Source organism: Scyliorhinus torazame, chromosome 5 (genome assembly GCF_047496885.1).
Source record: "Scyliorhinus torazame isolate Kashiwa2021f chromosome 5, sScyTor2.1, whole genome shotgun sequence".
NCBI classification, from domain to species: Eukaryota; Metazoa; Chordata; class Chondrichthyes; order Carcharhiniformes; family Scyliorhinidae; genus Scyliorhinus; species Scyliorhinus torazame.
Genome location: NC_092711.1, coordinates 285873459 through 285886631, shown reverse-complemented (window position 1 = coordinate 285886631; position 13173 = coordinate 285873459). Strand labels below are relative to the sequence as shown.

The 13173-nt window shown below is 51.6% G+C and overlaps 1 protein-coding gene across 8 annotated transcripts in view; it reads right to left on the bottom strand.

Moving 5' to 3' along the window:
- LOC140421175 (ubiquitin carboxyl-terminal hydrolase 12-A-like) overlaps positions 1-13173 on the bottom strand; it is a 62169-nt gene that overhangs the window by 6973 nt on the left and 42023 nt on the right. For 7 of the 8 annotated variants that reach the window (XM_072505662.1, XM_072505661.1, XM_072505663.1 and 4 more), the window contains one exon: positions 8438-8516. The exons of the other annotated variant lie outside the window; for it this stretch is intronic. In XM_072505662.1, the coding sequence (XP_072361763.1) occupies positions 8438-8516 (79 nt within the window). The remainder of the gene's footprint in view (positions 1-8437; positions 8517-13173) is intronic. 8 annotated transcript variants of the gene reach the window in all.

Below are 13173 nucleotides of genomic sequence, written 5' to 3'. Positions count from 1 at the left end.
AGCTAAATAAAGCTGGAATCATAGAATATACAGTGCAGAAGGAGGCCATTCAGCCCATCGAGTCTGCATCGGCTCATTGAAAGAGCACCCTACCCAAGCCCACATCTCCACCCTATCCCCATAACCCAGTAACCCCACCCAACACTAAGGGCAATTTTGAACACTAAGGGCAATTTAGCATGGCCAATCCACCTAACCTGCACATCTTTGGACTGTGGGAGGAAACCGGAGCACCTGGAGGATGTGCAGACTCCGCATAGACAGTGAACCAAGCCGGGAATCGAACCTGGGAACTTGGAGCTGTGAAGCAATTGTGCTAACCACCATGCTGCCTTTTTTTTAAAGAATCTGTGCTAGAAATGTTATCAATGTATTTTTGAAAATATAGTGCAAAGATAAATATGTGGATCAGCCACATTTCAACTACTTTAGGAGGAGCTAGAGGTTTAACACTATTACTACATTACAAATATAGCAAGCTGCCTTTTTTTTAAAATATGAAGTTTTAAAATTGCTAACTGTAGGATTTCCAACTTCACATGGAAAACTGAAATAAACACAGTTTATTTCAAGTGGAGACACTGCAGAACTACACCTTATGTTACATATGGAGAGTACTCCTCAGTAAATATTTATTTTGGCCCTTCCAGGTGCTAAGAACCTACTGCACATTTTTTTGTATCATCGTATTAAATAGTAAATTTCCTGGGCGCGATTCTCCACTCCCGTGCCGGTTGGGAGAATTGCCTGGGCCGCCAAATTTTCCCGCGACGCCGGTCCGACGCCCTCTCGCGATTCTCCCAAGTGGCGAGAACGGCCCCGGCGAGTTCCGCGCTGCGCAGGCTGGAGAATCGCCCGAGACACCCAAAATGGCGATTCTCCGGCACCCCTGCTATTCTCAGGCCCGGATGGGCCGAAGGCCGGATGGCGTGACCCCAGTTCATGCCGTCGCCGTTCACACCTGCTTTTTAAAGTCGTCAGCCAGTCGTGCTGGCTGACGCTGAGCAGGGAGGAGGTGAGCGGACTGTTCCGCAGCTCCTGGAGACCGGGTCGGCTTACCTGAGAAAGCTGCGGCCAAAGGGGGGGTGTGGGAGAGTGTGCAGGTGGGAGAGTGTGCAGGTGGGAGGGGGGGGATGAGGGATAGTGTGCAGGTGGGAGGGGGTGGATGAGGGAGAGTGTGCAGGTGGGAGGGGGGGGATGAGGGAGAGTGTGCAGGTGGGAGGGGGGGGGGATGAGGGAGAGTGTGCAGGTGGGAGGGGGGATGAGGGAGAGTGTGCAGGTGGGAGGGGTGGATGAGGGAGAGTGTGCAGGTGGGAGGGGGGATGAGGGAGTGTGTGCAGGTGGGAGGGGGGGATGAGGGAGAGTGTGCAGGTGGGAGGGGGGATGAGGGAGAGTGTGCAGGTAGGAGGGGGGATGAGGGAGCGGCGTGCAGGTGCGAGGGGGGTGAGGGAGTGTGTGGATGGTATCGTCCATCTGCGGATGCCACATGTCAGCCGCCCTGATATGGCAAGACGGTGACAAGGACATGGCCGCTGGTTGCGTGTGGCTGATGGGCACAGGCGAGTGGCACACTGGTGAGCAGTACGGTGTGAACTGACCGTTGGGCACAGACAGTGACCAGGTGTTAGGCTGGCTGCGTGTCTGCAGCGCGACCAGGCCACCGGGACACACAGGTATCCCTTGCAACCCGGCTGGCGAGGTGTGGAAGAACCTTGGTGTAACATGTCGTTTCTCTGCCCCCCACCACCCTCCTGCAGGTCACCATGTATGCCAACCAGACAGCGATGTTTACTGCCGTGGTTAGAGCCGTAGCTCTGGAGTTTGCCATCTGGCAGTGTAGAGTCAGACGGCCCACAGTGGCTGCAGATGCAGCGGTTGCCGGTGCAACAGAGGGGATGGCCGCGGAGTGGCCCGTCGTCGACGCGCAGGCCGCAGGCGCTCAGGACCCGAATGTACAGGGGGATTCCGAGGGGAACATTGACCGCCAGACGGCGAGGAATGAAGAGGAAGTGCTTGGGAGGGGGGGGGGAAGCAGGAGGAGGAGGAGCAGCAGGAGGATCCACTGATGGTGGTGCTAGGGCGCCACAGACGTCCAGCAAGGCCAAGGGTGTACCGTGACAGAATGTCATTCGAGGCCCTAACGGACATCACATGCAGGAGACTACGGTTCAGCAGGGAACGGTCGCACATATGTGCCAGCTCGTGGCGCACCTCACACCACGTCGAATGGGAGGAGGACACGCGATACCAGTCTCCGTCAAGGTGACGGTGGCCCTAAACTTTTATGCGACCGGTTCCTTCCAGGCGGCGAGCGGGGACCTATCCGGGATATCACAGGCATCGGTCCACAGGTGCATCAGGGTCGTCACCAACGCCCTGTACGCCATCGCGGGCAGGTACATTCGATTCCCCGACGACCGAGCACAGCAGGAAGCACGGGCACGTGGATTCGCCAAGGTGGCCGGGATACCAATGGTCCAGGATGTCATCGATGGTGTGCACGTCCCCATGTGCCCACCTGCAGACAACAGGGAAGTGTTCATGAACAGAAAGGGTGCATAATCCATGAACATCCAGATGGTGTGCAACCCCCTCATGAAGATCATGCACGTGTGTGCACAGTACCCCGGCAGTGTGCATGACGCCTACATTCTGGCACAGTCGTTCATCCCCGCAATGTTCGGTGGATGCCCCCCCCAGCTGAGGGGCTGGTTGCTGGGCGACAAGGGCTATCCATTGAGGTCGTGGCTGCTGACGCCAATACGGAGGCCTCACACCAACGCGGAGAGCCTATACAACGAAGCACATGCAGCAACCAGGGGTGTGGTGGAGCGGTGCTTCGGGCTGCTGAAGATGCGCTTCAGATGCCTGGACCGATCAGGAGGGGCCCTGCAGTACCAACCCGACAGGGTCGGTCGCATGGTTGTGGTCTGCTGTGAGCTGCACAACATTACCATGCAGAGGGGAGATGACCTGGTGGAGGAGTCGGAGGGAGGACCCGACGGCACCGGAGCCAACGCAAACGAGGTGGATGGGGAAGAGGAGGATGCAGAGGATGAGGATGATGGCGTGCATCAGGGTGGGGGGAGGGGCGCAGGACACAGACACTGCCCGGCTGCTCGTTACGTCCAGGAGGCTGCGCGACGGCACCGCCGCGGACAGCGGGCACGTGACGCGTTGGTGGCCGCACGGTTCACACACTGTGGGGGTGGGATTCGCTGAGCACTGCCAGTTGCACCGTCACTCCTGTACACGGGCACCACACAGCACCCACCAACCACCCCCCCCCCCCCCGCCCCGCATTCACGGCAACAATTCCACATCACTTTACCACTGCGGCAATACGGGATTGCACAACACTGATGATTGGGTAAGCGGGTGTGATCAGTGCCATGTTGAATGATGACAGCCCGCTCTGCGATGAGCTGTGTGCTCAGATTCGCCAGCCGAGGTCTGACTCATGCCTATAGCTGAACCATGCACTCCGGTGGTCACAGCCTCCGTGACGGATATTTCACCACATGCCTGTGGGGTGGCTGGCATCGGTGTACCGAGGACAACGGTGTCTGATTATGGGACGCAGGGGGGGAAAGGGTCAGCACATCCGGAACAGACCTTGAACGGCTCGTATACCACTACGCCAATCGGGCACCCTCACAAGCCCCCTGGCACTGGACATAGCACACAGTCTTACAAGTCAAATTCAACAGTGAGTTTATTCGTGTGGTTAACATAGGTGCCCTACCCACTACAACTAGACTGTGCCCTGCACCTGTGCCAACTTCTTACGTGCCTAACGTCTTTGCCTTACGGGCCCTACCACTACGTCTAGGTGTGTTCCCAGATGGTACAGCAGGAGTGGAGGCGGACTGCTGAGAATCACGCCTTTCGACATGGTTCCCCGTCGGCACACGTTTCCTGGGGCAGCCCGGCTTCGATGGGCCTGGCTGTTCGGCGGGAGTGCTGGATGGCATGGTGCCACCCTGACCTGCCCGCTCCCCACAAGATGCGCCAGGGACGGAACGGGGGGAGGCCGAGTGTACCGGGACGTCCCTTGATGGAGCTACCGGGACGGGCCCCAGAACCTCCTCCACCCTCGGGGAGCCCGGTGGCCCTCGGACCTCACTGTGGGACGGAGATGCGCTCGGTGACATGCCCCGTCGCACCACCGACACCTGGCGCTGCCAGTCCTGGAGGCCTGCAGTGGTATCGACCACGGTCTGAATGTTCGCCGAGACGGAGCCCAGGGAGTGCCATATTCCTGCCAAGGACTGTGCGATCTCGACCTGGGTGTGCACGACGCCATCCATCACGTGCGCCAGGCGGTCAATGCTCTCCGCGACCGACTGCTGGGACTGTGCTATCGCTTGCTGGGACCGGGCCATGGCATGGTGAGACTCAGCCAGGGCCCCGAGAGCGGCGGCAATGTCCTGTTGGCTCTGTGAGATGGCTGCCTTCGAGAGGGCAGCCCTCTCCTGGGCCATGGATGACACATGCACGTTAAGCCCAACGCCTTGCAGAACCTGACCCATGGCCGAAACCCTTTCACCCATTGCCTCCACCGCGGACACCACCTGTGCGGTGTCGGCCTGGGTGGCTGCGATGAGCGGCACCACTCCCTGCTCCTGGAAGCGGATAGACTCCTCCAACTGCGTGTGCAGGTCCTGGAAGATGGCCCTCATCCCGTTATTCAGTCCCTGGGTGTCCACATGCATCGGTTGTCCGGGTGGGTCAATTACATCCAGGAACCCGGGAACCATCTGGGTGGCAGCTGGTTGCTGGGCCTGGGCTGCTCTCCGACCGTCCAGCCCCTCGGCTGCTCCAAACTCCACCCGCTGTACCGGCTCGGCTGTGGGGTGCGCACCAGACAGTGACCCGGGAGCCTCATCACTTATATGCCCAACCAAGGTGGGTGTCTCTGTGATGGTGAACAGTGTGGGAGACAGCAGTGCCGCAAACTCGAGGTCATCATCCGTCAGGAAGTCTGGTGTGTACTGGTCCCGCTCACGGCCCGGCGCAAGCTCCATGCGGGCCATGTCGTCTTGACCTCCAGGTGGATCCAGCGGGTGTGTGGCCGTGATGTGCGCTTCGACATGACTGTCCACCCTGTGCCCCTCACTAATGTCTGTTTCGGTGGTCTGGGCGTCCCAGTCCTGCGTTCCAAACTGAGAGGTCTGCCCTCCTGTCCGACCGACTGCCTACCTCTGGCGTGCGTCCCTGGGTGCAGTTGCGGTTGGCGATGTTGCGCTGTTTCCTGGGCAAGACGTCCCTGAAGGTTCGGCGGGTGGCCCTAGGAAACATAAAGATTCGGGGTTCATTAGACACGGTGGTCCGGGTGTATGGTGGTGGTGGGTGTACAGTGTGAGGGGGAAGGGGATCGGGGGTGCAGTGGCCAGAGTGTGAGGGGGGGGATGGGATCGGGGGTGCAGTGGCCAGAGTGTGAGGGGGGATGGGATCGGGGGTGCAGTGGCCAGAGTGTGAGGGGGGGATGGGATCGAGGGTGCAGTGGCCAGAGTGTGAGGGTGGCGATGACGGGTTGGGGAGGATATGCAGGGTTCTCTCACTTGCTTCTGCGCTTCCGACCTGGCATGGCGCGACCTCCCGGGTGGCGGATCCCCCAGCGAGGTCCAGGGCCCTCTGCTCGTGAATGGTTAGGGGGTGCAGGACAGGAGAACCCCCTCTGGTTCTCATCCGCTCACGCTGGTTATGGTCTGTCTTGTCCTGGGGCGGGGGGGGGGTTGGATAAAGCATCACTATTAGGCGGGTATCATCAAGGCATGCAGATATAGACTACATTGTTGCTGGTTCAGGAGACAGCACGCCATGGCTTCCCTCCAGGGGGGTCCCAGGGCTCATGTGGGTCAAGTAGATTGTTGGGCACCGTGACCCCCCCCCCCCCCCCCCCATGCAGGGGGGGGGGGGGGGGGGGGGGGGCCTGGGGGAACCTCATGGCACTTACCCTGGCAGCCCGGGTGAGGTTGTGCAGCTTCTTGCGACACTGCTGCCCCGTCTGGGGGGGGGGGGGGGGGGGGGGGGGGGGGGGTCTGCCCCACAGCACAGACTGCGCTCCCAACCTCACGCCAGCCACGCCTCACCGTGCTGGATGGCTGGCGATGCCCACATCTTGGGCAGAGAGTGTCCCTTCTCTGTTCGACCTCATCCACCAGGGCGTCCAGGTCCGTGTCCCGGAACCTCGGTGCGGCTTTTCGAGGCTCAGCCATCTCCTCTCTTCTCCTCCGAGTCCTCTGTGCATGGATCGCGCCATTTATGACGAAGCGCCGCGTCATTCGGGCGACGCGGCCTTCGCGACACACACACACACACACACACACACACACACACACACACACCCCCCCTCCCCGAGTTTCTCGTGGCCCCGATCCTAGCCCATTTTCGGGCCCTGAATCGTCGGGATCGGGGCAGTTTCGCGCCGTCGCGAACTGCGACGGCGTTCACGGCGGCGTGGGCACTTCGGCGCGGGAGTGGAGAATCGCACCCCCTATTTTTGCATCGTTCCTTTTACAAAGCAGGCCATCAAACAGACTTGTGAATAGCCTTAAAATCCATGTTGGAAACCTAATCGCCCTTTTATAATGTGGAGATGCAGCCGCTGGACTGGGGTGAGACAGTAAGAAGTCTCACAACACCAGGTTAAAGTCCAACAGATTTATTTGAAATCACAAGCTTTTAGAGCGCTGCTCCTTCATCAGGTGAAGTGGAGGCAGGTTCACAAACACAGGATATATAGGCAGAGACACAATTTCAAGATAATTACATTATAATGTGAAGAATGGTTGGAATGGGAGTCTTTACAGGTAAACATGTCACATTCCTGTAACCTCCACCATACTGCCTGATAGATAGATAGAATTTACAGTGCAGAAGGAGGCCATTCGGCCCATCGAGTCTGCACCGGCTCTTGGAAAGAGCACCCTACCCAAAGTCAACACCTCCACCCTATCCCCATAACCCAGTAACCCCACCCAACACTAAGGGCAATTTTGGACACTAAGGGCAATTTATCATGGCCAATCCACCTAACCTGCACATCTTTGGACTGTGGGAGGAAACCGGAGCACCCGGAGGAAACCCACGCACACACGGGGAGGACGTGCAGACTCCGCACAGACAGTGACCCAAGCCGGAATCGAACCTGAGACCCTGGAGCTGTGAAGCAATTGTGCTATCCACAATGCTACCGTGCTGCCTGGGTCTGCAGAATCCTACCGACTGTCCTAGCTTGAGACAATTCACACCTCAATCACCTGTGATTATCTCTCACTCTACTCACACTGTTTGTACCTGTAAAAGACTTGTTTATCTGTAAAGACTCACATTCCAACCATTCTTCACATTCCAATCTGTAATTATATTGCAATTATGTCTCTGACTATATATGCTGTGATTGTGAACCTGCCTCCACTTTATCTGATGAAGGAACAGCGCTCCAAAAGCTTGTGATTTCAAATAAACCTGTTGGACTTTAACCTGGTATTGAGAGACTTCTTACTGTGCCTTTTTATAAAACAATGTTCAGTTGATGTCAACCAGCAATATTATGTATTTATCTGTTCTTCCTTACATTTCCTGAAGCCCGAGTGCAGATTAAGAACTTTGGTATTGTCCCATTAATCTAACAGCAAAGATGATGACAATTAGGAGATAATCACTGGGGAATTAGTTACTTTCTTCATGAATCATAGAAACAACATAGAAGGACATTCAGCCCATTGTGTCTGTGCTAGCTTCTTGAAAGAGCAGTCATGCCTAGTCGCACATCCCTGTTTTTGTCCGTAACCTGGTACGTTCCTCATCCCAACCTCTTTTCAAATTATTTGTGGAATCAGTTTGCACCACTCTTGCAGGCAGAGTATTTCAGCTCCTGAGAACTCAGTGAAAAAAATTATTTTTAGCTCTCCTGCAAGCCTTTTGACAATGATTTTGAATCTATGACCTCTGATCATTGATTATTTCTATCATCACTATCAAAACCTACCATCACCTTGAAAGCCCCAGTTAGGTCTCCTCTCAACCTTCTCTGCAGATGAGAAATCTTAAGTTTTCCAAACTCACCTCATAACTGAAATCCCTGTTCATTATTCAATAAAAATAGGTTTGAAAAAATTATTGTGACTCAAAGTTTAAGTGGTAACATGTAGGCACAGATACTATTAGAAACAAATGTAGACATCCCCCCCCCCAATAGACGGTATTGACCATGGATTAGTTATTTATTTCCTGTACATTGCAGATGGAACCCTTTTTTAAATATAAAACTGGCAGCAACTGCTGAAATGATTGGATGACTTGTCATCAGTGGAATATTCATTGTTCGTTTAGTAATTTAGGATTTTTCCATGAAAGGTTATGGCAGCAAAGAAGAATCAATAAGGAGTCATCTAACAATGGACTAAAAATCATAAGCAGAAACAATTACCTCCACAATATCATCATCAAAGAGCAACCAGAAACCATGGCTCTTTACAATGGTGACATAATGTCCACGATTAGGACCACTATAAGGAAAAAAAATTATACATTATTATTAGTGAGCCTTCCATGGCATTATTTACGGTAAATCAGATAAATTGTTTCAGGTTATAAAACATGGAATTTACTAATTTACAATAACTTAGTCAAACAGAGCTTTAGAAAAAAGCATTAAAGTGTTAGCAATAACTCAATCACAGGATGTGCATCTTAGCTCTCAGCAAGGGCAACTCAGTTACCCCTACTCCCCACCCTGTTCCTCTAGTCACAGAATGACAGAAAATACAGTGCAGAAGACGCCCTTCAGCCCATCGAGTCTGCACTAACACATGAAAAACACCATTTGCCAGCACTAGGTCCATTGACTTGAATGTTATGACGTGCCAAATGCTCATTCAAGTATTTTTTTAAAAAAGAATGTGAGGCAACCAGCCTCTACCACCCTCCCAGGCAGTGCATTCCAGAGCGTCACCACCTTCTGGGTAAAAACGTTTTTTCACATCCCCCCAAACCTCCTGTCCCTCACCTTGAACCTGTCCACACACCCCCCCCCCTCCCCCCGTGACTGACCCTTCATCGAAGGGGAATAGGTCAGCTGTGCTCGATCTATCCTGTCCAAGCCCTAATAATCAGGGACATCTTGATCAGGTCACCCCTCAGTCTTCTCCATTCCAACGAAAACAATCCAAGCCTATTCAATCTCTTTCCATAACTTAAATGTTCCATCCCAGGCAACATCCCTGGTGGATCTCCTCTGCATTCCAGTGCAATCACATCCTTCCTATAATGTGGCAACCAGAATTTCACACAGAACTCCAGCTGTGGCCTCACCAAAGCTCTATACAACTTCCAACACGACCTCCCCGCTTTGTAATCGATGCCTCGATTGAGAAAGGCAAGTATCCCATATGCATTTTTCACACCCCCCGGATTAACATGCCCTCCTGCCTTCAGAGATCTATGGACAAACACACCAAGGTCCCTTGTTCCTCGGAACTTCCCAGTTTCATGCCATTCATTGAATACTTCCTCGTCAAATTTCTCTTTCCAAAGTCTATCACCACACATTTTTCAGGGTTAAATTCCATCTGCCACTTGCCTGCCCATTTGCCCATCCATCTACATTTTTCTGTAACCTCAACCACTCAACATCACTGTTAACCACCCGGCCAATCTTTGTGTCAGCCGCAAACTTACTGAGCCTGCCCCCCACATAGTCATCTATGTAATTTACAGAAATGATCAATAATAGGGGACCCAGCACAGATTTAGTGACTGGACATTGGCTTCCAGTCACTAAAGCTGTCAGTCATCACATTCTGTCTCTTACAACTAAGACAATTTTAAATCCACTGCAAATGTTCTCTCTTCAGGTGTTTATCCAATTAAAAGCCATTATTGAATCTGCCTCCACCACACTTGTGGTCAGTTTTTTCCAGTTCTTTAATTACTCACTGCCTAAAAAGGGTTTTCCTCATGTCAATGTTGGTTATTTTGGTATTTATATTGAATCTTCTGGTTCTTGATCATTCCACCAAGGGGAATCATTTCTCCCTCGGTCTAGACCCTTCATGATTTTAAACTCCTCCATCAAATCTTCTCTCAACCTCCTTTGCTCAGAGAACAATCCCTCAACACTGAAATATTCTCGAAGTTCTTTCTGCGCCTTTCCTAAAGCCTTCAGATCCTTCTTAAAGTGGAGTTCCCAGAATTCAAGCTGAACCAGAGTTTTTTAAAGGTTCATCATAATTTCCTTGCTTTTGTTTCCAAGCTTCTATTTACAAAGTTCAAGATCATTTTCTCAGATTACACCATCACCGTCAGCACATACCTTCTCGGGTCTTGCTGCTCCTGCGCCCACTTTAGAATAGTGCCCTTTATTTGTTTTACTGCCTCTCCTTGTTAATACTACCAAAATAAATCACTTCATACTTTTCTGCACTAAATTTCCCTTTGAAGTCTATCACTACCCTCCTCAAAGTTCATAATGCTGCCAAGTTTTGTTTCATCTGCAAATGTTGCCCTTGTAATTTAACCTGTTAAGCTCCAGAATAATTGTGATTTGAAGCCAGAGCAAAATAGCCATTTGTTCCACAATGAATCACCATCTTTTCACCCTGCTGGAAGGATGTGAGAACATAACAATAATAATCTTTATTAGTGTCGCAAGGGGATTTTCACAGTAACTTTATTGCCGTGTTAATGTAAGCCTACTATGGTGCCTGTGCGGGATCACTGAGAGAGAATTCAGAATGTCCAATTCACCTAACAAGTACGTCTTTGTACAAGGGCTGGAATTGCCTCAACTGTGATGCATCTCCCATGGCCAATATCATCAGCTAAAACTCAACCTTGAATAATGACCACTTGGGGGAGCTACTAGCAGGTAATCAGCATCAAACAATTTGTATCCCCACATGGACTCAACATCTCACATCTTGATCTAGTTTAAAACCTACGATTATGTGCCTACTTGCATAGAAGGAAAAAAATCTGTAGCCTTGATAATGCGCAAATGCGAAAAGTTAGTTTAACTATGTAATTAATTAGCTTTCTTTAAAAGCCCAAACACCCAGGAAAACAGGAGGATTTTCTTTTTTTTTTTTAAAAACAGGGTGCAGGGAGATAGGAGGAAAGTTACTGAAACTGCCCATCACAATACTGGAGACATGGGGTGTGGTGTATGGATTATTAGAGTGAACCTATAGTTTGGGAAAAGGATTTGGTTGTGAGAACACTGAAGGGGCAAAAGTGTGTGAAAAAATTTGATCATATATGGAGAAGGGTGGCTCATGGGTTTCAGAATTCGAACAAAGCAGGATCTGGCAGGTAGGGGAAAGAGATGTCAGGGAACAGCAAAACTTAGAAAGAGGAGGATAGGAGATGAATCCTGAGGTGTAGAACATGGAAGGGATAGCTGGCTGTGACAATCGTGAGAAAGCGGACGTGGGTGTGGCAGTACTGGGTGGCAGTGGTGGGGTTTGTGAGCTTTCGAAACAGGAGGCCGCAGAGGGTGAAATTACAGGGCTCTACTAAAAATTCATAGCAATAGCAGATTTCCTAGTCTTTTACGGTAGGGAGGAAACAGAGAAGGGCGAGATATCTGGTTACAGAAGTAGGGGAATTGATAACAAGGATAATCCTGAACTCAATTGCACAAACATTTCGCCATTATTTTGCGAATGCAAAGTCCCCAAGCCAGGAAGAAGCTTCTTCCAGTCCTACCGTGTTGAACACGGATAGGCCTCTGCTGAGTTTGTGGATTGGACATTCTTCTATGATGTAGTGCAGTTTGCTCTTTTCCACCGGCACATAGCAGGTTTGTTGCCAATTTGCGCCGGAGATGCCAATAAGGTTGCTCCTATTAATATGGAGCGATATTGCTTTTCAGAGTCGCCAGGTATCAGATGGTATCACCACAAGGTTCAACCGGATATTGATCAAAGACCCAACAACCAGTCAGTTAGTTCAAGTTCAATAATGGTTTATTTACACACAAGATTAACTCACACATGTAACATAAAATAAATACAAGCTAAATTATACCTAACACTACAACAACCTGTACTTAACTTTCAGGCACCCAGCTTTGGCAGAGGAACAAGGCCTTTGTTCGGATCTGGAGTGGCTGGGTCTGGAGAAGTAACTTTGGTTCTGCTGGGCTCATCCGTCTGGTAGCGCTCGTTGATCTTGAACTTGCTTCTGGTCGTGGTGCTGCAGTTGGCTTCAGGTATAGGCCGGGCCGAAGAGTGCCGGTGTGCCAGGGCCAAAAGAGATCGAACACATGGCAGTGTCTCTCTTTATCCTTTGGGGTTTTGCACTCTTTTGAGCGGTCCTTAGCTTTGGACCCAATAATTCGGCAGGCTTCGATTACTGCCTTTGATTTGAGCCAATAAAGGGGTGGGTGCCTTGATGGCTGGGCGTGTCCTGAGCGGTCATTGACCTTGGCTGTTTGGCCTTCCTGGCTGAAGGGAGTGGCGCCGATGAGTCTGGAATTGTATCTGATACCCGAGTACCAGTCCTTTGTCCTGGGAAAATGGGTCATTAGAATGCAAATCGGCTAGGGGTTTCGATACAGTCTGGTTCTCTGTTAGCAAATATACATTTAGGCTCTGAGTTTGCCTGAATCCTGTATTGGCCATATTTCCCTTGAGTCTGTGCAAGTATCCATGTTTCCTTTGTAAGTGGCCATCCCAGATGGCTACAGGTTGACACTGACATCTGTAGTGGTTGGCCATGCAGAGGCTATGGCCCATCCGAAGCTTGTTAAGGGTGGGGCACTCTTTCCTTGGAAGGATGAAACCAGGCAGCTGTTGGGGTTGGGGTTGGGTTTGATACCAGGTACTAGTTTGTCACGTCCAATGATTCCCATTCATTCAACCAGGTGGAATTTGCGTTAAAATCCTGTGTGGGAGGGTTTTTCCAGTTTGGTCAGCTTTAACCTTTACTATTGTCACAAGTAGGCTTACATTAACACTGCAATGAAGTTACTGTGAAAATCCACTAGTCACCACACTCCAGCGCCTGTTCGATTACACGGAGGGAGCATTCAGAATGTCCAATTTACCTAACAAGCAAGTCTTTCGAGATTTATGGGAGGAAACCCGAGGGCCTGGAGGAAACCCACGCAGACACTGGGAGAAAGTGCAGACTCCGCACAGACAATGACCCAAGCCAGGAATC